The sequence below is a fragment of the Enhydra lutris genome, unplaced genomic scaffold (genome assembly GCF_002288905.1).
Source record: "Enhydra lutris kenyoni isolate GAN:26980312 unplaced genomic scaffold, ASM228890v2 scaffoldscaffold18, whole genome shotgun sequence".
In the NCBI taxonomy this organism is placed as follows: Eukaryota; Metazoa; Chordata; class Mammalia; order Carnivora; family Mustelidae; genus Enhydra; species Enhydra lutris.
Genome location: NW_019154102.1, coordinates 14,687,471 through 14,712,838, shown reverse-complemented (window position 1 = coordinate 14,712,838; position 25,368 = coordinate 14,687,471). Strand labels below are relative to the sequence as shown.

Below are 25,368 nucleotides of genomic sequence, written 5' to 3'. Positions count from 1 at the left end.
ATCCCATCTTGTTTCATTTACTCTTCTCCTACCCCCTTAACCCCCCATGTTGCATCTCCTCTCCCTCATATCAGGGAGATCATATGATAGTTGTCTTTCTCCGATTGACTTATTTCGCTAAGCATGATACCCTGTAGTTCCATCCACGTCGTCGCAAATGACAAGATTTCATTTCTTTTGATGGCTGCATAGTATTCCATTGTGTATATATACCACATCTTCTTTATCCATTCATCTGTTGATGGACATCTAGGTTCTTTCCATAGTTTGGCTATTGTAGACATTGCTGCTATAAACATTCGGGTGCACGTGCCCCTTCGGATCGCTACGTTTGTATCTTTAGGATAAATACCCTGCAGTGCAATTGCTGGGTCATAGGGTAGTTCTATTTTCAACATTTTGAGGAACCTCCATGCTGTTTTCCAGAGTGGTTGCACCAGCTTGCATTCCCACCGACAGTGTAGGAGGGTTCCCCTTTCTCCGCATCCTCGCCAGCATCTGTCATTTCCTGACTTGTTAATTTTAGCCATTCTGACTGGTATGAGGTGGTATCTCATTGTGATTTTGATTTGTATTTCCCGAGACAGGGTTTTTTTTAAGCTTACAGTAAAAAGGAGGATGTTTGTTCAAATATTAGAAGTAGGGGCGCCTGGGTGGCTCAGTGCGTTAAGCCTCTGCCTTCAGCCCAGGTCATGATCTCAGGGTTCTGGGATCGAGCCCTGCATCGGGCTCTCTGCTCAGCAGGGAGCCTGCCCCACCTCCCCGCTTGCCGCTCTGCCTACTTGGGATCTCTGTCTGTCAAATAAATAAATAAAATCTTTAAAAAAATATATCAGAAGTAAACGAAAGGCCGAATGTCTCAAGCAAGTCATTGGCTAAGTTACAGTGGGGAAGAGTGAACAGAGGAGGTGTAATCAAAGAGAAAGGTTGCCACCCAGCTGGAAGGAATCCAGAAACTGGAATTGCATTTGTTCTAATTCTTCAAGGGTGAATATGATTGGTAGGAAGAACTGAGTCTCTATGTGGATTTCAGGCAAAGGACATAAGTTGTTAAAAGGTAAACTGAGGCATATTTAAAATTTTAAGAGTTTATTTGAGCAAAAATTTATTCTAGTTGGGCAGCGACAAGCTAGAAGTGGTTAGGAAATCTGCTGAGAGGAACCAGGGGATAAGCTTATATAGAGAAAGTGCAGAAGTGAAGAAAGGAAATTATTTGATTGGCTAAAGCTTAAAGCCTAGTTGGCTTTTTGTGGTTGGTATCCTTAGCATTTTGATTTTATGAATGGCCTATGTTTTTATTTCTTAATTCTTCTGCCCAGGTGTTCCTTGTAGCCTTTTCTACCTACAATAAATATGATTTAAAAATTTTATTTCATGAATAGTGACAAATCATATTACTTATCAGGTCTTAATTTTTGTTTTGTTTTAAAACCAGTGCATTATTATATAAGATTTCTTTCTCTTGGTCATTTGTCTACTTAACAACCTTCAGATCATTTCTGATAGTAAAATATTTCTATAAGACTGTTAACAGGGTTCTAGTTCTTTTCCTTTGCCTACCCTGCCCTACTAATTAGAAGTGTTCTGGTAAGTAATTAATCAAAAATTTCAGAATTGGGAAGGGTAGTGGATAGGAGTGAGATTAGCTAAATTGTTTAACGTCCTTTATTCATTTTTTTTAAAAATTAAACTTATGATGTTTTTAGGTATTCTGCTAACCATATTATCTTAGTAAAAGGCCACCTTGTTAATTTTTATATATTGAACATATTTGTCTTTATGTTATTTATAGTCTTTCAGAAAAAATGTGTTAATGTTAAAATCTTATAATTTCTGTAGCTGTATTCTATATGTGCCACATATTTATATATGTTCTATGTGAGAGAATTATATATGCAAAAATACATAGACATACATACCTATATGTTGCTGATGTTTAGGGTGATAATTGATGCTCTTTAGTATGATGATGGATTAATATGCAGGCCTGTGTGTGACAACTGAAGAAAAACCAAGGTCTGTTTGAACATAAATGATACATTTCTTACAGGTCCTGAGTTGTGTCCGCACAGAATGGGATCTACTGGATGTTCGCTTTGGCACCAAACAGCCTTATCAGGTGTTGACAGTGGAGAACTCCATCAGTGTAGACAAAGAGCCCATGGCTGACAGCTGCATCTATGAATGCGTTCGGAACAAAATCCAATGTATATCAGTAACTAGAATACCACTAAGATCAAAGGCCATTAGCTGCTGCAGGAATATTACTGAAGACAAACTAATACTGGGCTGTGAAGATTCTTCAGTAATTCTGTATGAAACTCACCGTAGAGTAACTCTCTTAGCCCAGGCTGAACTTTTGCCTTCATTAATAAGTTGCCACCCAAGTGGTGCCATTCTACTAGTTGGCAGCAACCAAGGGGAACTGCAGATTTTTGATATGGCTTTATCCCCTATTAACATCCAGCTCCTGGCTGAAGACCGCTCACCCAGGGAGACTCTGCAGTTCAATAAATTCTTTGACATTTCCAGCAGTCTTGTTCAAATGCAGTGGATAGCTCCTCAGGTGGTTTCTCAGAAGACAGAACGTGGGGACATCTATGATCTCCTCTTCCTCAGGTTTGACAGAGGACCTTTGGGTGCACTTTTGTTTAAACTTGGTAAGTCAAGAAAGTTGGTGAGTAAGTAAATTAAAATGTTCATGATGGTGACATTATGATTAAGAGAATAAAACCGTTCTAGAAATGGAGGTTTTCTGTTATTCCATAAATAAGCTTGGCTTTCAAACATTTCATATAGTTCCTTTTTTTCTTTTTTCAAGTAATCTCTATGCCTGAACTCACAACCTTGAGATCAACTCATGTGCTCTACCAACTGAGCCAGCCAGGTGCCCACATATAGTTTCTTTAAGAAAGCTTTGTGGATGATTTTCTAAACGTTAAGGAACATTAGTGAACAATTTGGAAACTGCATTAATTGTCCATTGTGATGCACAAAAAGCTTAAACTCCCACATTTTATATCCAAAATAAATACATATGTGAATATTTTAAAAGTACTTACTATGCCTGTTAAAAAGTTCTGTTTTGGGGCACCTGGCTGGTTCATTTGGTTAAGCGGCTGCCTTTGGTTTGGGTCATGATCCCAGGTCCTGGGAACGAGCCCCACATCAGGCTACCTGCTCAGCGGGAAGCCTGCTTCTCTCTCTCCACTACTTGTACTCTCTTGTGTCTAAATACATACATACATACATACATACATACATACATACATAAATTTTTTAAAGTTCTGTGTTGTAGGAATAAAATGTTTTTTTCTATTTTCTATTATTTTAGATGATAGGTATCCATTGCTTCCCAGACTAGAATGTGTAAGACAGATGTTTTAAACAAAGAGAAATTGGGGCACCTGGGTGACTGAGCTGGTTAAGCAGCTGCCTTTGGCTCAGGTCATGATCCTGGAGCCCTGGGATCGAGTTCCACATTGGGCTCACAGCTCCACAGGGAGTCTGCTTCTCTCTCTGACCTTCCCCCCTCTCATGCTCTCTCTCTCACTCTCTCTCTCTCAAATAAATAAATAAAATCTTTAAAAAAAAAAAAAAAGGATGTGACTGTTTGGAGAATTTGGTTAGAGAGTTGTATAACTTTTTTTTGTTTCCTTTAGATAAAAATATTGACAAAGATTTTTCAGTATTATGAAAATCGTGTATTAATGTTGCCCATTTCAACCAGGAAACTTTTTTTTACTATATTAAATATTTTTAAGTAATCTTTACACCCAGCGTAGGGCTTGAACTTACAACCTGAAGATGAAGAGTAGTATGTTCTACTGACTGAGCCAGCAGGTACCCCTCAACCAGAAAACTTTGAAATAAAAGTGTATTAGTATGATTTATTTGTCTTTTGCAGTTTTGCCTTACCAGCTATGCCCTATAATATTCTTTAGGTAGTTTTGTATAACTTAACATTCTTGAGAGAACCTCACTTAGGTTTAAAAACTAGATTTTAATTAATGCATATTATTGCAACTTGAAACATAGAAAAGTAAATATATTTCTAAGCCCATTACATGATTTGTTTCTGTCATACAAGTTAAGTTTTTAAAGACATTGTAGGATTTGTTAAATAGCTGTCAGTTTACTTTTTTTTTGTAATGTATCTAAACCTCTGAAATTGAACCCATGAAATAAATCTAGTTGAAAATGACTTGATTAACCTGAAAGATATAATGAATATAATGTAAGGGCTATATTCTTTCCACATAATAAAAATGCAATTAAATATCTTTATAATGTTCATGTTGTCCAAGAAAAAAATGTTTGGAATCTCGTTTATTGTAAAATAATCCAGTTCTACTTTGCCCAGCTACATGTTTAACAGTTGTATGTCTCCATACACAACACTCATTAAAGTGGATGTTAGATGTTTTGCATGTCTGTTAAAACACACACACACACTCTCTCTCTCTCTTTCTCTCTCTCTCTCTGTCTCTCTAAATTACCCAGTTACCTGTCAAACAAAAGGCTGTCTGCCCACATATACCTAGCTTTTCTTCAGCCCTCCCTTGTGGGCCTACTCACAACAGCTTTGCAAAAAGCACAGCTTTCTCTTCCTATCTCTAGCACATTTGCCTTCTTACTAAAGTAAACAGGCTCTCAGTGTAGGGATTTAGAGGGCTTCCTGCTAATTGCCAGCTTGTAAACTTAATTGGACTGTCTCCCTGGGCACTGTTCCTAAATCAATTAGGCAATGAGTTGGCTGTCACCTCTTTTTCCCAAGAAGGTCTCTTGGAAGAGAATTATCCAATAGAAGTCAAGCATTCAAATGAAAAGGTGATAACTTCTGCAACTGACATTTATCATTTAATTTTATTTTCAATATGACTCTTAAGTTTTATGGGATAGGGGAAATTTTACAGGCTTACAGACTCCTTAAAAGATCTAAATATGGAGTTTCCCAGAATTTTAAAAAAATGTATTATAAGATTAATATTTATTACAGATTATTTTTTCTAAGAAGAGTTGATTCCTTGAAACAGTAGATTCCAACTAACAGATCTTTTTTTTTTTTTTTAAGAAAACCCTGTTTAAAGAACAGATTTTTCCTAGGTTCTGCTACTAAATACATCCAAAAATTTTAATATACTTCTTGAATTAACACAGTGCTGATTCTGGGCATCCATGTGGAATTTTCATGTATAATTCAAGTTACTGCATATATAAACAGGTAGTTGCATGTGCAGTTTCTCCACTAGGGAGCATTTACGAGATTTTTTCATAAGCTTGTTATGCAAGCCTTTGGAAAATTTGACATGCAAGGTGTAGCTTACAATTTAAGAAGCTGACATAGATCATAGTTTAAAATAGAATGCTGTCATATGTAAACGTGGTAGTGGCTGGTGCCAATATGCTAAGATTTTTGGAGTTTGACTTTTAGAATAGGTCAGTGTAATGTTGAAGGAAAACTTTTGTTCCAAGGCTAGGACTTCCATTCTAAATCCTTATAATCATCACACAAATGTTTCGGGTGAATAAAAGGCCTCCACTACTGTTAGAAGAATTTGAAGAGCATGTCTTCCTCAGGAGAGAGCTAGAAGTATCATCCTCCCGCATGGAAGCCAAGAGGTACTGTTTTATGTAAAGCAAAATGTAATCAGATTTCTTTGCTTGGCAATCATTGTCCCATATTTCCACATATGTAGACTGAAATTAATTTTCAAAAGAGGAGTCCCTAATTATATTACAGAGAAATTAAAGCTTTTGCATTCTCATCAGTACCTTTTCAACTTTCACTGCTCTCTTTAAACTCATATGATCAGCTCCTTGCCCTCTCAACAGAGAGTCTTACCTTTTAGTTGGCACTTCACTAAGTTTATCTGCTCCTCACCACCTACCCACTCCCCTAATCAACAATTTACCTTGAACATAAATCTTATTATTGTGGATATAAATCTTTCCTTCTCAATTCAGTGTAAGAGGAGCCCTTCCTCTTATCTAAGACTAGTTCCACTGCTAGTTCCAGTCTGAATCCCACTACATTCCTATGGATCCCCTTATGTTGTCATCCTCCCCACTTCACCTGTGAATCTTGTTACACCAGTAGATTTAGGCCCAGCCCACACCATAAAACAAACATCTCTTCCTTAAAATTGTTTCTCCTGTTACTAATCAAATGTTCTTCTTTTCATAGTCAGACTCACTGAAATAATAATGAACACTGACTTTCTCTGCTTCTTCACTTCCCATTCATTCCTCACAGTACCAAATTTTGACCTGAATCTTTAGTATCCTGGAACTGCTCTTGGAAAGGTCACCAGAGACTTCCTACTTGATACATACATATATATATATATACATGTATATACATGTATGTATCAAGTAGGATATATATTTTTCTTTTTTTTTTTTTTAGTGTTACTTGATGACTTTTCAGCATTTGATGCTTGCTGACCACTTTTACTATCACAGAATTCTCATCATACTGTCCTCTGTGATCTGAGATACACCTTTTCATCACTTTTTCATACTCTTCTTCTGGATACTCATGAATATGTTGAGGCTCCCTAAGGTTCCATTTTTAGCTCTCCTCCCATTTTATACAGAGTGAGAGTTTCTAATTTTCTTCCCCCCAAACCTGTTTCTTCTCTTATATTCTTATATTCTTATATTCTTTTGGTGGATGGTACAGTTACTCAGAATCCCAAGTCAGAAATCATCCTAGAATCCTTCCTCACCCCTAATGCCATATTCAGAGAGTGACCAAGTCCCATCAGTTCTACCTTCTAAATACTCTCAGAAACATCTCTTTTCAGCCTTACTGTCATGACCTTAATCTCGACCTTCCCTGTTTTCAAGGAGTGATCAAGTTAGTAGCTTTCTGTCTGTAATATTCTGCCTTCCAATCTTCTCATCCTGCCCCACAGTTAATCCCCTGAACTGCCACCAGAGTGATCTAACTGCAGATTTGGTCATGGCCTGAAATCCTTCAGTGGTTGATAAACCTTTGTTTGCCTCTCAGGCTTCATTTCCCCAGCTGTTGTTGCAGGAGTGTAGCTCCCCATCCACGGCATGTGCTCTCACACCCTCTCTTTCCCATGGTGGTTTCAACAGTATTCCATCCACCTGGAGTGCCCCTCTAGTGCTCTAACTAGAGCCTGCAAAGTTGGGAAAAGGTTAAATCTTCTAGTGATTATATCAAGCAAGAAGTAATTAAAACTAACCTCTTCCTTCTCATAGGATTTTGAAAATCAAAGTCAAAATATATGTGTGCATGTGTGTGTGTGTGTGTGTGTGTGACTCTGTCTAAAAAACAAGTAGTATGATTTTTCTCAATATTTTTGTGAGAAGTATGTTTTCTTCAAAAGAGTTATTTTTAATGAGCTATTGAAATATTACGATTTACCCAAGTGGTAATTGGGGGTAATTTATTGCTGGAAAGAATGTCAGATAATTTATTAGATGCCTACTCATCTTAAAATTGGATCTCATATTATTTGAAATGGACTGTTATTCCAAAAAGCATTCTGCTTTCTTTAAACTAGAGTGATGATGGGTTTTTTAATCAAGTTTATTGGGATATAATTTATATAAAATAAAATGTACCCATGCCAGATGTACAGCTTAATGAGTTTTAACCAATGTATATATCCTCATGATTACCACTACAATCAAGATATAGAACATTTCCATCACCAGAAATTCTCCCAAACCCCTTTGCAGCCGTTCCCCATCTCCCTCAAACCTTAAAGAGCACTGTACTGCTTTCTGTCATTACTGATTAGATTTGCTTTTTCTAAATTTCATAGAAAACAACTCATAAAATAGATTTTTTTAAGGTCTTACTACTTTCACTCAGCATTTATCTGTGAGAATCGTCCATATTAATGTGTATATCTGTAAATTTTCTGAGTAAGAATACTGAGTAATATTCCATTGTATAGATAAACCACAATTTGTATATTGTTCCACATGTTAATGGACATTTGGGTTGTTTCCAGATTTAAGCTAATATCAATAAAAATGCCAGTACTTTTGTGTACACTTCTTTATATCAACATATGCTTTAATTTCTCTTGGGAAAAACAAGAGTAGAATAACTGGGCCATAGGTTAAGTGTATGTTTAACTTCAGAAGAAACTATTTTGGAGTTCTAGTTGCTCTGTATCCTAACATTTAGCATTAATGGTCTTTTTAATTTGGGGTGTTCTAATGGGTTTGTAATGGTGTTAATTTGCATTTCCCTGATGACTGTTGAAGTTGAGCTTAATTTTATATGCTTATTTGCCATGTATCTTCTCTGATGAAGTATGTCTTCAAATCTTTTGCCCAAATTTAGTTGGGTTGTTTATTATTGAGTTCTAATTTTTATATACTGAATACAAGTTCTTTGTAGGTTACTAGTATTATGAATATTTTCTTCTAGCTTGTTATTAACTTTTCATTTACTTAATAGTGTGTTTCAGGTAGCAGAAGTTTTTAATTTTAATGGAATTCTATTCTTAAATTTCTTTATGACTTGTATTTTTCATGTACTCTATGAAGTATTTGTCTAACCCTGTTTTCTTCTAGAGGTTTTAGGGTTTTAGCTCTTAGAGTTAGGTTTATGGTCTGTTTCAAGTTAATTTATTGCATATGGCATGAGGCATGGATTGAAATTAATTTTTAAACATGAATATTCATTTGTCCCAGACCCAATTGCTGGAAAGATTGACCTTTCTCTGTTGAATTGCCTTGACCATACATTTATGTTTCTATGAACAGACTCTATTTTCTCCCACTATTCTACCTATACTTCAGTGAGTACCACACTGTCTTAATTACTGTAGTTTTACAGTAAGTCTTGAAATCAAGTACTGTTCTCCAACTTCGTTCTTTTTCAGAATTGTTTGGCTACTCTAGATTCTTTGAATTTCTATGTGTATTTTAAAATGAACTTGTCAGTCTCATAAAAACACTTGAGATTTTGATTGGGATTATATTGAATCTATAGTTCAATTTGGGTTGGAATGACAATTTAACAGTATTGAGTCTCAATCTGAACACAGTATCTCTCTGTACTTATTCAGATCTTTTAAAATTTCTCTCAAGTTGTAAATATCTTATATATATTTTGTTCATGGTGTTGGGTGCTACTGTATTCTTATACTATACACTGTATAATATTTTAATACTGTATAGTATTAGTCCTGTATATTATTTTAATACTGTATGACATTAATACATTAATACTAATGTATAGTATTTTTAATTACAATATTGCATAGTATTTTAATTACTACATAGTATTTTTAATTATAATTTTAATTGTTCATTGGGATTATATAGAAATAAAATTTTAAAATATTGACCATGTATCCTGCAACCCTGTTAAACTCATTTCTTCATTGTAATGTTTTTGTAGATTCTTTAGAACTTTCTGAGATGACTATAACAATAGCAATTAAAAACAGTTTTATATCTTCTTATTTAACCTGTATGTCCTTTATTTTGGTTTCTTCCCTTATTATCTTAGCTAGAATCTCTAGTACAATATTAAATAGAAGTGGCAAGAGAGGACATCCTTGCTTTGTTTCTGATCTTAGGCAGAAAGCATTTAGTTTTTTCACTATAAGTATTATGTTATTAGGTTGAGGAAGTCCCCTTACCTTCCTAGTTGGCTGAGATGCATTATCTTGAGTGGATATTGAATTTTTTCAGGTACTCTTTTTTGCAAAAAAAGTTTTGCAAAAATCAGTTGAAATGATCATGTTTTTTCTGGTCATATGGTGAATTATATTGATTAGTTTCCAGATGTTTCAGTGGCCTTGCAGTTGTGGGACAAATCTCTCTTGTTCATGATACATGATCTTTTTAATATATTGCTGGACTTGCTAATATTTTGTTAAGGATTTTTGTATCTATTTATGGGAGATATTGGTCTATAGTTTTTCTTTTCCTGTGATGTTGCTTTCATTTTTGATATCAGTATAATGCTAACATCATGAAATGAGTTGTCAGGTGCTCCCTCTTCTTATATTTTGAGTTTGGATCTTTCAAGGAATCCATTTCATTTAAATTATATTTATTTGTTTAAAGTTATTCATATTAATCACTATTATTTTTTAATGTCTGTAGTTCTATAGTCTTCTTGATTGTGGTAAGTTGTGTCTGCTCTCTTTTTTTTTTATCAATTTAGACAGATGTTGGTCAATTTTACTCATCATTTCAAAGAACTGTTGATTTCATTGGTATTCTTTATTTCCTATTTCTTATTTTCATCATTTCCATCCTTCCATTTACATTAGGGGTAATTTGCTCTTCTTTCCAGAGGTTCTTAACATAAAGCTTGGATTGTTGATTTTAGATCTTTCTTCTTTTCTAATTAAAAAATATTTAAAGCTAGAAGTTACCCTCTAAATACTGCTGTAGCTGCATCTCACAAATTTCAGTGTTATATTTTTATTTTTACTCATTTCAAAATATTTTAAAATTTACTTTGTGATTTCTTCTCTATTTTTATTAATATTATTATTATTTTTTAGTAATCTCTACCCCTAACATGGGGCTGGAACTCATAACCCTGAGATAAAGAGTTGTATGCTCTACTGACTAAGCCAGCCAGGTGCCCCTGTGATTTCTTCTTTAAATCATAGTTTGTTTACTTATTTATTTAACATTTTATTTATCCAAAAGAGAGGTAGAGAGAGCACAAGTAGGGGAAGAGGCAGAGGGGGAGTCAGTTAGACTTCCTGCTGAGCAGGGAGCCCAATGTGGGGCTCCATCCAAGGACCCTGAGATCATGACCTGAGACCTGAGCTAAAGTCAGACTTTTAACCATCCAGGCACCCCTAAATCATAGTTTGTTTTTTTTTAAAGAAAGTTGATTAATTTCTAAATGTTTGGAGATCTTCCAGACATCTTTCTATATTATCTATTTTAATGTCTGTTGTGGTCAGAGAAACTATTCTGTATGACTTCAAAGCAGCTAAATTTATTGAGGCTTGTTTTATCGCCCTGAATATACCCTATCTTGGTTGATAGTCTATGTACATGTAAAAAGAATATGTAGTTTGCTGTTGTTGGGTGAAATATTTTATAAATGTAAGGTCAAATTCATTGATAGTGTTTTTCCAGTATTTTCTATTTTTGCTGATTTTGTTTACCTGTTCTCTCAATTAGGGAGAAATGCTGAAATCTCCAATTATAATTGTGGTTTTGACTCTTTCTTCTTTTAGTTCTATCACTCTTTGCTTTATTATTTCAAACTTTGTTATTAGGTACATTTAAAGATTGTTATGATTCTTCATGAATTTTCAACTCTTTATTATGAAGATATAGAATTTTAGTTTAATTCATTTTTATTTCAGCATTTTAAAAAATCCTGCTGTTGTCTTTTGGCTAACATGATTTCAGAAGCAAAGTTTTCAGTTTTTCATAACTTTTTATGTGTGTCTTTTTCTTTGGCTACTTTTAAAGATTTTATCACCTTTTGAGCAATTTGATTATGACTATATTTTAGTCTTTTTACTTGACAGGTCAGTTCCTTCTCTTGCTAGAAGTATTGCTTAGGGTATAGATGGAGTAAACAGATTTCAGATACTTTTGGTTCCCTATAAAGTTCCTACACATTAATATCTACTGCCAAGGAACCACCCTGATTTATGAGAGCTTCCAGTGCTTGATTGCAGGCTCATGAAGGCTTTTGGATAGTACCATTCATTGATTCTACCAACACAAAAAGAATAATAAGGTTTTATTGCTTAGTATAGTCAGGGCAATTCCCCAGATTCCCTATCAAGTTGGGTCCTGTCAGATATAGCACAAATTCTCATTTTGATGTGACTTGAAGTTAATAAGAATTTCGGCATCTTTCTTATGAACTAATATACTTTTAAAAATCCTAAATCCTGTAACTATTCCAGTTAAATGATGATGATGATAGTAATAAAAAGAAGAATTGCAGTAATATTTTATATGCTTTACAACTTACAAATAACTTCACATACATTTTCTCATTTAGCTTTATGATCATTTGTACTGAGATGAGAAGTTTTTATAGACTCAGTCTAATCAGTAAACATTGGCTGAAGAAAAGGATTTTATAGCCAGCCATTTTTTAAAGATTTTTTAAAAAATGCTCAAAAGTCCTAATACTGTCACTGCACAAAAAATCATTAGTTTATTAGTTTCAAATGAGATCAAGCCTATATAAAAATGATAAAATGAAATTATAACAGAATGACTCACTTTTTTTTTTTGTAGTCTTGGTCCTCTAAGATTGGAATTAGATTTTCTTTCATTTTGGAAGGACAAACAAATGTGTTTATATTATACCAAGAATATTTCTAAGTAAATATTAGTTGTGAAGGGCATCACTAGTAGGATTAATACTGAGCATTTCTTACTTCAATAGAGTAGTCTTTAAATGCCAATTTAAGATAAATTAGTATGTGGTAGCTATGAAAAAAACTATTAATTGAGAGTACCCATTAATAAAAACAGACTTAAAAGTATTTATATAGTCATATTTGTCAGGATATTTGTACTTAGCCACATCCACACCAAAGTATGTGGGGCTGACAACTAGAAACAACCTAGAACTGATGAATCTGGTTGGTAAGAATTGTGTTCATATCAAAAAACCTGTCTTTAAATGTATACAACAGAGGTCTAAATAACTGATGGGAAAAATAGAGTTAACTATTGTGGTCTACCTGAACATCCTTCTCATGTTTATTCATTTTAGTGTAAGTTTCATTATGTTGAGTACAGATTAATTAATGCTGAATGATAGGCATAAGATAGATGGAGTTGGTAGCTGGTATTCAAAATGAAGATTTAACCAAAGAATCACTATTGGCCTTGCCAATCCCACATTTCTAGCACTTATGCAAGAAATGATTACTGTTTTTTTCCTTTAAGGAAATGTTAACTCTGTTTTTGTTAGTCTACTTTTTATTTTTAGAAGAATCACTTGGTTTTACTTTTTTTGTGACAGGTGTCTTCACACGAGGACAGCTAGGCCTGACAGACATCATATTCCAGTATATTCATTGTGATGAGATCTGTGAGGCAATAAACATCCTGAGCAGTATGGACTGGGACACTCTGGGCCACCAGTGCTTTATCAGCATGAGTGCCATTGTAAACCATCTTCTTAGACAAAAGCTCACTCCAGAGAGAGAAGGTCAGACATGAAATGTATTTCATAAGTTGGTTGTGTATATATATGAAGTACGTTTTATTGAATCAGTTATCTTTTGAGGATTTTTTTGAGTTATGTTATCGGAGACCAAAAGACAAAAATGTTAATGCCCTATTAAAACTGACAAGATCAAATAACCAAATAATTATATGGTACTTTACTGTATAGTATTTGTCAACATAAAGAGTAACATGTTCGTATACCTATGTTGGAACTTACAATGCAGTCATTGTACTTTTCAGTCTAAGTTCATGTGTGCAATATGCTCAAATTTCAAACTTTAATCAAGAATTTCAGGTACTTACTAATGGTATCCAGAAAAAAAAAATTTCATGTACTCTTGGGGTCTGGGTGGCTTGGTTGGTTTACCATCTGACTTGATTTCAGCTCAGGTCATGATCCCTGAGTGATGAGATGGAGCCCGGCATTGGGCTCTGCGCTGAGCAGAGGCTCCTTGTCCCTCTTTCTCCCCCACTACTCCTCCCCCTGCACCTACACATGCACTTACTCTCTCAAGTAAATAAATAAATAAATCTTAAAAAAAGGGGGGGGGGAATTACATGTATTCTCTAGGGTCTGGTAGACAAAGGGCCCCAAACAAAGTCCTTATTCTTCCTTCACTTTAGACAAATATTTTTCTATCCCACCCAAGTCTTTTGTCCAGAGAATAGTCCTTACCACTGATTGTGTTTGAGTGTGAGTGAGAGAGAGAGAGAGACAGATTGAGAATTGTAGCTCCGGCAGCTGCTCCTTGTTTTCATTCTAACTGGTAGTTCTGATACCCCTCTGCCTGCTTGGATTTCTCTACTTTCGAAACCTTAGTAAGTAATTCTGCCCATAGGATCTTGGATAAGACACTGTTTTGTCTCTCTCTCTCTCTCTCTTTTTTTTTTTTAAAGTAAGCTGTAGGTCCAACATGGGACTTAAACTCATGACCCTGTAATCAGAGTTGCATGCTCTACCAACTGGAGGCAGCCAGGCACTCTCAGATATGACACTGTTAAAAAAGGGGGGGGGCGATAATGTGCCACATACAATAATGAAATTCATTTTCATATTTGCCAATTATCCACTATATGTTATTTTTATTATAAGTCATTTACTTAATATAAAATGCAGCTAAATGTTCTTGCATTTGGGTCTTTATTTCAAATCTTTGCAGGAAGCATTGACATTAATGATGAGAATTCCTAGCCAATGAGAAACTGTCCCTAGGTAATTTATAAGATAGAGAAAACAGGAAATATGTCAAAAGGTCTTTGCTGAAGAGCTTTTTTCCCTATTTTCTTTGAATGTTTATAGATTTTCTTATTCCATTTTATTACATGGTGTTTAGATAAAATTCTATACAGAACCTTCATTGTAGTAATTTTTTTGTTTGTTTTAAGATTTTATTTATTTATTTGACAGACAGAGATCACAAGTAGGCAGAGAGGCAGGCAGAGAGAGAGGGAGGAAGCAGGCTCCCCACCAAGCAGAGAGCCTGATCCCAGGACCCTGAGATCATGACCTGAGCCGAAGGCAGAGACTTTAACCCACTGAGCCACCCAGGTGCCCCTCATTGTAGTAATTTTAGAGGGCATGTTCCTTCAAGAAGTTCACATCATGGGATTTGTCCCAACTCACAGGAGGCCCACAATAAATATTTAATGTTAATTGAATGTGCTTTTTGGAGGTAGTCCAGTCCCTCTGTGGAGGGTCCAGTATTTCTACAATGAGAAAATGCCTAGCACAGACGGTGCTTGGCCTACTGTAGGTACTTAATGAATATTAGTTAAAAATAAAAAGTATAACTTCAGAATGCTAGATATTACTGTAATATGTCTGCCTACAAAGTTATCTCAAGTACTTATATGTTACATTGGTACACTCTCAAGATTAGGTACATAGTAGGAAAAAAAAAAAAAGGCAGAGTCCGTAAAGAAAGCCTGATATGGTATATACAATCTATACAAGAGATCCTAAATTTACAGTTGGGAAATTATAGAGAAAATAAAATACTGACTGTCCCTCAGGACACTGAGAAATTGCTAGCACGTTGGTGAATTTGTGTTGTAAGAAAGATTATTAGGGAATTCACAAATGGGCATTATCAGATTCTTGCTTTAATAAAAGATATTTTTAAGGAACTGTTCTTGGGAAGGTAGGGAAATAAAAAGTTTGTATGATACTAGGCTATTAAAACACTTGCATGATGCTGGATTATTGGAATATGTACATTTCAAGTAGATATATGCATTATTCCCCAAGTAAACTGTAAAATACATTTCTAAAACATTTGGAATCCTTCTGTATTGAGATTTATTCTATCTGAATCTAACAAATTTGACATGGTAATTTGTTTTCCTTTTATTAGTGGAACCCAGTGAGCTCTTTTATTTGTAGCTGTGTTGTGGTTATCTTTGAGATTTTCATTTCTGCCTTAAACATCAAGCTGGGCTATCTAATGAATCTGTAACTGTGCTGGGAGTTATGAGTATCCCATGTAGGCTCGAACATTTCAGAAGTACATGCTGTCAAGAAAACAAGCAATGGCAAGAGGATCTGGCTTGTTTTCACAATAGCATTGCTGTATTCAATTTTAATCTAAATTGACTGCTGCTTTGAAAGAAAATACCCCTAAAGTTCATCTTACTTTACTGTCTAGATTTGAGATTAAAAGAAAGAAATTACTAACAGCTTAGCCAAGTCCATAGCAATTACTCTGATGAGGTATTTAATACTTTCAAACCCAAATATGCCTAAAACTAAAGAGTTTTGCTAAATAAGAAATTGTTTATTCAGTCCAGCACTAGTAGCAAAAAAACCAGTGGAGTCTTACTGTGAACCGTAGCATTTTCCTACAACTTTCACCATTACTGTAATTATATAACTTCTAGGTATTTCTGGGAGAAAACACACCAAAGGCATGGCTTGGTAAAATTATGAAGTAGGCAGAATGTGCCTTTTTCTCCCAATCTCTAGCCCTCTGGTTTATCAAAACTTGCTCTCCAATCCTTTTTTTTCTAGAAAGGTGTCAGTTGAGCTAATCCAAGAGCGGATTAGCATGTCATCCCTCCCAGGGGTATTAGCTTTCACACTTGGACAAAAACAGCAATCTTGTTTTTTAGGATGAGATTTAGGGAAAGTATGGGGACTTTCACTGTTTCTTTAAAATTGTCTTAGAAAGATATTATTACTCCAATAGGGCTATTTTCATTTGTATTATTTTTAAAACACTTCTAATACTTATTTCAATTCCCAATGCAAAAAAGTTTGTTTTCTTCTTTCAGTTAAAGAGTATAAATGTTGAGCACACTGTGAATTGATTTTACTGGAAATACTAGTTCAAACTGTGTTACTTTGATGAGTCACTGTTTTAATTATCCATTTGTGGTGAGAGGTTGGTTCATTATGGATTTCTTCAGTTTTGACAGCTTTTTGTTGCTCAGAGTCATTGTCAGCTTTGCCTCAAGTGAAAGTTTATACACAGGTTTGTTTTTGTACCAGCTGTCATATTTTAATTTCATCTTTCCTGCAACAAGCTCACATTTCATCCAAGTTTGCAAAACCTGACTGACTGCAAACATGAGTATTCTGTTGTAATTGAAGGAGTTTCACTTGTTTTAGTGCTGCTATGTTTGAATTCCACAGCACAGCTTGAGGCAAGCCTTGGAACCTTTTATGCTCCAACAAGACCACTCCTGGATACAACTATATTGGAATATAGAGACGAAATCAGCAAATATGCAAGAAGATTCTTTCATCACTTGCTCAGGTGAACAATATCTTGGAATTGATGAGTGTCAGACTAATTACCTATTTAATGAGCCATTTTCTTTAATTAGAATATTCCATAATTATGCTGTTTTCTACTAGTCCATTTCCTAAGGAAAAAAACAAATCTCCTTTTGATATTCTTTAATTTCTTCTTGTTTTCCTTTTAAGGAATATATTTGAATATTGTTTAGGGCTTTTATATCATCAGTACATTTGAATATAACTTCCCCTTTAATATGAAAGCAAATAGTACTAATTATATATAGTCAATTTTGGGGGGGGTAAGTCAGTTTTAAAATATTCATTGTGCTCTTAGCACTAGAGAAATGTTTTAGTTTTAAATGAAAATAAAAATATAAATATACTATAAAGCTCTGAGATAGTCATTGGTTTGCTTTACTTTCAGAATTACTATAGAAAGATTTGTCCATTGTTCTCTCATATAATGTGGCAAGTTCCTAGTCCCACTGTGCCTCATTTTCACTAAAGGGTATAATAGATTTCTTTAATCTTAGGGACTTTATGAAAAATTAGATAATAATGTCAAATCACTCTGAGAAAAAGACTGTAGAAGTTGAAGGACAAGTACATAGCATATTCCATATAATAAAGTTCAAAAAGCAGGTGGATGGATGGATGGATGGATGGAAGGAGAATTGATGGATATAGATAGATGATGACTAGATAGTTTAAGGATACATATAAATGTGTCAGTGCATTAAATAAAATCAAAGAAGTGATTAGCACAAAATTTAGGATAATATAGGGTGAGTTAAGAGAAATATGATAGGAATCGGCACATGGGAGCCTCCAAAGTATTAGTAATGTTTCATTTTTTAACATGAGCAGAATATATAACAGGGCACATTAAAATTATTATTCTTTTAATTGAATATATATTGTATACTTTTATATATGATGTATTTTATAACAGGAGATAATAGAATTAACTTCATATACCAAAAGGAAATACTACTTCGAGTTGAATATTGAATTTTGATTTTATTTATAATCTGTTATACTTCTTTTTAACTCTTTCAAGTAAATTTATGTACAGTGTCTCCTTTTTTTTCTCAGAACAACCCTGTAAGATGGTATTATCATTTGACAAATAAACTATTTATTAAGTGGCACTTTAATCTCTACCTAATAGGGAAGCCTTTGGAAAGGGAAGTCTTTGTGGAAGCTGAGAAATGTTAATATATTGCTTGAATCACAGTCTGTGATTGAATCTTGCCTTTTCATCTGAATGACTTTAACATATTTCAAGAGACTCTTCATCCTGAATGAAGCAATCTTCTACATGTGAACATATGCCAAAAATATTGGGACTGATGTCACATTTATTTGGACGTAGGGCTTTGTTCTTTGTTCTGACTATATTTTGTTTTCCTTGTTTCTGGAGAAAATTAATGAATTCACCTCCTCCCTGAAGACCCCCAAAAGATTGATTTAAATGAAACAGATGTTTTGGAGGCATATTTTTGGTGGCCTCACTATGTCTGGCTTCTCTGACTTTATGCAGTGGTTTAGTTGTGCATGAGCTTTACATTTCACAATGCTCGGCCCTAGCATGCTCATATCCTGCTGATGTTCAGACATTCTACTAATGTGCAATTTTTTGTTCATTGATTTTTCCTCAGATGCAGTATTCAAATTATTTTTTGGATGTATTTTGATAAGGTGACTCTTGTTACTGTTGTCATTATTATTAGACTCTAGCTTTGTGTGGTTATACTTGGAATTGAATGTTTTTCCTTGGGGTATACTACGTTTTTCACATTTTCTTTTTTGCATGCTTTGCAATTGTTTCAGTTATAATGAGTGTTTATTAGTTCTTTTGGCAGTAGGCTATGTATGACATTATGAAAAAAGAAGAGTAAGTTTATAAGAAATTAAATGAAATAGCTTACATTAGAATTTTTTTTGTTGTTGTTGTTGTTGTTTTTTTTTTGTTTAATCTGCTGCCAAGAAGTTCTCTTACTTAGGGGAAGAGAAACAGGCCAAATACTTTTTTGTATTTGCAGAGTGCTAGAATTGCATTATAACCTGTACCTTGTCTAGCCAGTATATTAATACTCTAAAAAAAAGTTATTAGGTAATGGAGTAAATCCTAAATAGTAAAGAACATCGTAAAGAATTTTAAATTAAAGATGAAAAGAAGGAGCACCGTGGAGAGTAGAGATGTACCTAAGGTCACTAATTGGTAAAGCTGAGGACTGAGATTGCCTGAGTCCAGATTAGGCTCTTTAGATAAGGAAAAAAATATTACACTGATTTTAATTTCATACAGCATATAAAATGTGAGGTTGTAGTATGAATCTGTGATAATTAACAATTATCTATGAGTTATTAAAATATTTTTGCTCATAATTTTGTTTTTATTTTGACATTAGAGGAAGACTATGGATCTTTTTGTCTTTAAGCAAGTTAAAAAATTATCTTGACAGGCTTCCTCCAAATCCAAAGAAATCTAAACTTTAAAAGATATTTCTCATGTCCTTTCTTAATAGCTTTTTATATGTGTTCAAAATGATAAATTTTCATAAAGAAATGCTTTCTGTAAGTGTAAATCATTGCTCCTAACATTGAAGATAGAAAGCAGGGGTATAATATTGATATATATGATAGCTAAATAAAATGTTTATGATAGTAAAATTTTAAATAGGTGATGTAGTCTAATTCATAAAATCATTAAGCTGGATACTTAATCTATAGAAGGTGTCTAGAAAAAAATTCATTGTGTTTTCCTTTACTCTCATATTCACACTTCTGATACCAGATATGTGGGTGTTTTTTTCCCCACACTGACCAATTCTCAGACACCTGCTAAGTGTCCTACAATTCAATTCATTCTGACACTAACCAGAGTAAGCACAGACTCCACATGTAAATGGATCAGTCCCACAGTAGTGTCCCTATGTCAGCTGCCATTTCCAAGTAGGAAGTCCCCAGGTTACCCACAACTTCTGTCCAACTGGGCTACCAGTTGGAGTTTCCTGATACCCCTTACTCAGGTTCACAGAACCCAGGAGAGCAGTTTACTTACTATTGCTGGTATTTTAAAGAATATGTTAAAGGATGTAAGTGAACAGCCAGATGAAGAGATGCATAAGGCAAGTTATATGGGAAAGGATGTATAAAGCCTCATTCCCTTTCCAGGAATGCCACCCTCTGAGTACCTCCACATGTTCACCAAGTTTAGAAACTCTTTCATCCCAGTCCTTTTGGATATTTATGCAGGCTTCATTAGATAGGCATGATTGATTAAATAATTGGCCATTGGTAATAATTCAACCTCCAACCCCTCTCCCCAGCCCTAGATATGGGATTGGGGCTGAAATTTCCAATCCTCTAATCTAGTGCTTGTCTCCACTGGCAACCAGCCCCTAGCCTAGAGGCTTTCACGGTCTTCTCTGTAATACAAACTCAAGTGTGGCTAAAAGGGGCTTGTTATGAATAACAAAAGATTCTCCTTTCAGTTAGGAAGTTCCAAGGATTTTAGGAGCTCTGTGCCAGGAATGGGACAAAGACCAAATACATATTTCTTATTATAAATGGCAATATCACTGCCTAAGGCAAATTCAGCTGCCTAAGTTAAGTTCAGAAGTTGGTTGTTCACTTCTTGGTCTTCATGAAATTGAATAGTCATCTAGAACTACTGAAGAGGAAAGTGTTAAAAAGGAAGAGCTTTTCATTATAAATAAATAGAAACTATTACAGGAACTCCCTAGATATTGATGAAATAAAAGGGTAAACATTTCAAATGAATGTGCCACATATGAAGCTTATTTTCCCAATGTGGAAGTATATTATAAAGGATTAAAATTAATTTATTCTACTGATTTCCTGTCATAACTATAAGACTACTATTTTCTGACTCAAATGGTATTAGGTGATTTTGACACAGAGTCATGCTTTTCAGTTCTTAAAAAATAGTAAACAAAATGTTGGGAAAGGGGGACTTATTGCCTAGAAATAAAAATATAATATTTGTGAAATTTTTGAGGTAGAATTTATTGATGTCTGTATTTCCTTTACACGTCAACAAAAAGTAAGATGAATTGATAGGAAGGGAGATGGATGGATATGTGATAAAACAATATTGTAAAATGATGGTAGAATCTAGGTGTTAAAAATATTCTTTCAACTTTCCTAGATGTTTGAAAATTTTTATAATAAGGTTTTGAAGGGAAATATACATTATGTTAGAGTCAATATTTATACTTAGAGTTCAGGAAAAAAGGGTAGTGTTTTGGAAATTATTCTTACCTTTTGAAATGGTTCTTAACTTACATGATAAATATATATGATAGACAAAAAATCATTTGTGACTAAAAAATTTGTTAACCAATTTGATTTCTAAATGGCCTTTTCAGTTACATTTTTCACTAATGGAGCATACACAGTAAGTAAAACCATTATATGAAATCAGTTCAAAGACTATGAATACCAAAACAGTTACCTAAGAATATTTAGGGAATAAGACAGAATATTTGCAGAGAAAAACTTCCTGGTCAGATCATCTAACAATGCTGGATAATGTATTTTAAAATATTTGCTTAAAGCAAGGTTGAGCTGGCAGGAAACGAAGGGAAACACTCAGAGTTTGAAATGACAAGGATGCTTGATTCCACAAGAGTAAGCAAACTCGAAGTTTGCCTTGAGGGCATGTGCTGGCACCTGGCAGGGAGGACCTTGGTTTACAAAGGCTGTATACTTAAAGTGTTGGAAAAAAAGCCTAGGCTTTGTCTAGGGCTCAAGAAGAGTGGGAGATGGGATCCAAGATGCCCACATCAGTCTAGTACCATTGAAGGATAGCATCTTCTCTAAACTATAAGGGAGGAAGGTATGAACAGCAAGAAGAAATGGTGGGCCAAAAAGAATATTAAACTTGTGGGAACACAAAAATTGATAGTATGAAACAAATACCCATGTCTAATTTAAGGGTTTAAAATTAAGATAAAATCCTGGACAGTAACAATTAAAAAAAAACCCAATGAAAATAATAATAATAATAATAATAATAATAATAATGTGATAGGGGAATTTTTTTAGAAAAACAAATGAAGTTAAAGCATTCGCTGGTCTTTATACTTTTTAAGAGGAAGATCAAGATACTGATTAATACTAGATTTTATTAAGTAAAATACATATGGTAGAATTTCTAGGGTAATCACTAAAAAAATAGAAATAGAGTACATAATTTTCAAACAAATATAGTGAAAATGTTGGATGAGAAAAAATGCATCCCAAAAGAAGGCAAGAACTGGGGAAGGGTACAACATATACGGGGAAGAAACATTAAAAAGAAAAAAGAAAAAGAAAACACACAATGAGGTTGTAGAAATCAGTTTTTAAAATCAATAATCATTATCAATGTAACTGATCTACATTTTCATTTGCAAAGATTGTTGAAACATTTTTCTTGTAAGTTTTTACAAGAGACACATAAAACAAGTTTAAAAACTAGAGAATGGGAAAAAAGTGTACTAGGTATAGCCAAAAAAGAGCTAGTGATGTTATAGAAATAGTCCTTAGAGCAAAATCATTGGTAGAGATTACTAGAGATCAATATTGGCAGAAAAATTGATTATCGATTCTTATTCAGGAAGATAAAACAATTCTAAATGTATAAAACATAGGTTAAATACAGATGAAATAAATTGATAAATCCACTGTTACAGTTGCAGATTTTAATTATTTTCATGTGGTAATTGATAGATTAAGCAAATAAAATAATCAGTAAGGAAATATAAGATTAGAACAATATAATTAAAAGCTTGATTTAATGGACATGTATAGAGTACTATATACAACATTGGAGACTACACTTTTCTCAGGAACAAAAAAAACATTTTTTAAAATTGACCATGTCCTGGCCATAAATCCTTAAAAATTTCAAAGGATTAATTAGTTTTCTTTACTCAGTAATTAATTACTGAGTGCCACATGCCAGCGCTATTGTTAGAACTAGGACTATAGCAAAGAACAAAACACACACACATACAAAAATCTATGGCATCATTAAGTTTACATTATAGTGAAAGAAACAATATGTAAATCAGTAGGTAAAATATATAGTATATTAGATAATGAAATCTAATTTCATTATCTAATGAAATCTAATTTCATTATCTAATCTTCCACAAAGATGAACAAAGCAGGGACAGTGGTTAGGGAAATATTGAATGGTGGAGTGAGTGGACTGCAGTTTAAATAAAGTTGTCAGGGAAGGCCTCCTTAAGAAGGTGAGCTATGAGTTAAATCCCAGCAGTTTCACTGGAGCAGGGAACAGAATGGCAGAATAATAAGAGAATGGGTCAGAAAGGTAGCAAGTGGCTTGGTGATATAGGACTTTGTTGCCTGTCATAAGGAGTTGAGATTTTTCTCTTGAATAGTAGGGAAAGTCAGTAGATGACTTGGAATCAATGAGTGAATAAGTCACTCAGATGGTATGTCAGGAATAGACTTTTGAAGGATAAGGGCATTTGGGAGTCTACTGAAATAACTGAGTGAGAAATAGTGACCATTCAGAGCAGGTAGGCAGCAAAAGGGATGAGGACAGAGTGGTTGGATTTTGGATATATTGAAAGTTTTGCTGACAGCATTTGCTGATAGACTGGATGAAGAATATGACAGAAAGAGAAGTCAAAGATGACATCAAATGTTTGGACTAGAGCTAGTGGAGAAATGGAGTTCCATTGACAAGACTGGTAAGACCACAGAAAGAATAGGTGTGTGGGAAAACAACCCGAGATTAGTTTTGGACATGTTGAGTTTGAGTGAGCAATTCAGAGGTGAGTTCTGAAGCAGTTATAAAGGGAAATACATAGCCTTAACTGTTAATGATGAAAAGAAGAAAAACTTAAAGAGCTATGCAATTTAAGAAATTTTTAAAATATAAGTAAAATACCCTCAAAGAAAGTGGAAAAGGAAATAATAAAAAGTTCAGAAATTAAAGTAACAAAGAAGGCAGTAAGAAGATTAATAAAGCTAAGCATTTGTTTTTGACAAGATTAGTAAAATAGAAAAGTAGTGAACAGTATTAAGAATATAAAAGGGACCTAATGATAGACATACCAGAGGATTTTAAATATTGAAATAATCCTGTTTACTATGAACAACTTCATTACAAAAATCTTGAAAAATTAGATAGGGATTTTTTTTTAGAAATATAAAAATAACCAAAACTAAAAAAGAAATAGAAGATCTAAATAGCTCTATAACCTCTAAAAAATTAAATTAGTAATTAACATTTTTCCCATGAAGTAAGCTATAGTTCCAAGATATATGTATTTTTAAGATTTTATTTATTTAATAGAGACATCAAGAGAGGGAATACAAGCAGGGGGAGTGAGAGGGAGAAGCAGGCTTCCCACTGAGCAGGGAGCCTGATGCGGGGCTCCATCCCAGGACCCTGGGATCATAACCTTGAGCAGAAGGCAGATGCTTAACAAGTGAGCCACCCCAGTGCCCCTCCAAGATATTTTTAATAAGTGCAGTTCCATCATTATACTCACACATTTTTTTTTCCATTGTTTTTCTTTGTCTTTTTTCAAATGCCTATTTAGTTACATAGTTGTAATTATTGAGTTCATGAAATTTTAAAAGAAAAGAATCCCAGGAGGGTTGATTCACTATGATGGCATTCCAAGAGACTTTTACTCTTTGATATGGTACTCAGATTTAAACATTTATTGTGGCCTTTAGAAAGTGGCCCACACACGTGAACAGACTTTTTTTTTTTTTTTTTTTTTTAAAAAAAAAGATGAAAGAACAAAAAGGGAAAATAAGCAGAAGGGAACAACAGTAAAACCTCAAGCCCTTTAACTAAAAGCACCTAGAAAGATGTGCTTTTATACATGAAGGAGTTGGTTTTCATGTGGGCCCAGTTAGGACTGGTTGGGAAGGAAAACTCTGGGTATGGGGGTACTTTGGATTTCTGCCAAGGGGTGAGGGGCCTCTACCATAATGGCAATTTGAAAAAGTTTATGATCCTAATTAGTAAACTAGGATACCAAACAAAATTGGCAGAGTATAGATAAAAATAAATTGAGGGCCATTTCATGAACAAATTTAATATACTTGGCTCTTCCTTAAGGTTCCCCGTCTGTAGTTAGTCAGAGGTATGGCCCAAACATACAAACCGCATTTCATTTGGCAATCTGGCATTCCTTACAGCATTACTTCTGTGTATGTACACTGTATACCAGTGAAGTAAGTCCTTACATTTTGTTTTTGTTGCTCACATTCTCCCTCAGATATTGTATCTAAAAATCAAAAGGGGTAAAAGCTGCATTGTTAAAGAAAACCATCATTCTTTGGAAAGCTATGATAATAACCATTCTGTGTGGTTTTTTTTTAAGATTTTATTTATTTATTTAACAGATACAGATCACAAGTAGGCAGAGAGGCAGGAGAGAGAG

General features: G+C 34.1%; 1 protein-coding gene across 1 annotated transcript in view; it reads left to right on the top strand.

Moving 5' to 3' along the window:
* The window catches only part of LOC111148096 (WD repeat containing planar cell polarity effector), a 445,955-nt gene that overhangs the window by 184,097 nt on the left and 236,490 nt on the right, over positions 1-25,368 (top strand). The window contains exons 10-12 of the mRNA XM_022504499.1: positions 2,051-2,660; positions 12,974-13,162; positions 16,814-16,937. Of these exons, the coding sequence (XP_022360207.1) occupies positions 2,051-2,660; positions 12,974-13,162; positions 16,814-16,937 (923 nt within the window). The remainder of the gene's footprint in view (positions 1-2,050; positions 2,661-12,973; positions 13,163-16,813; positions 16,938-25,368) is intronic.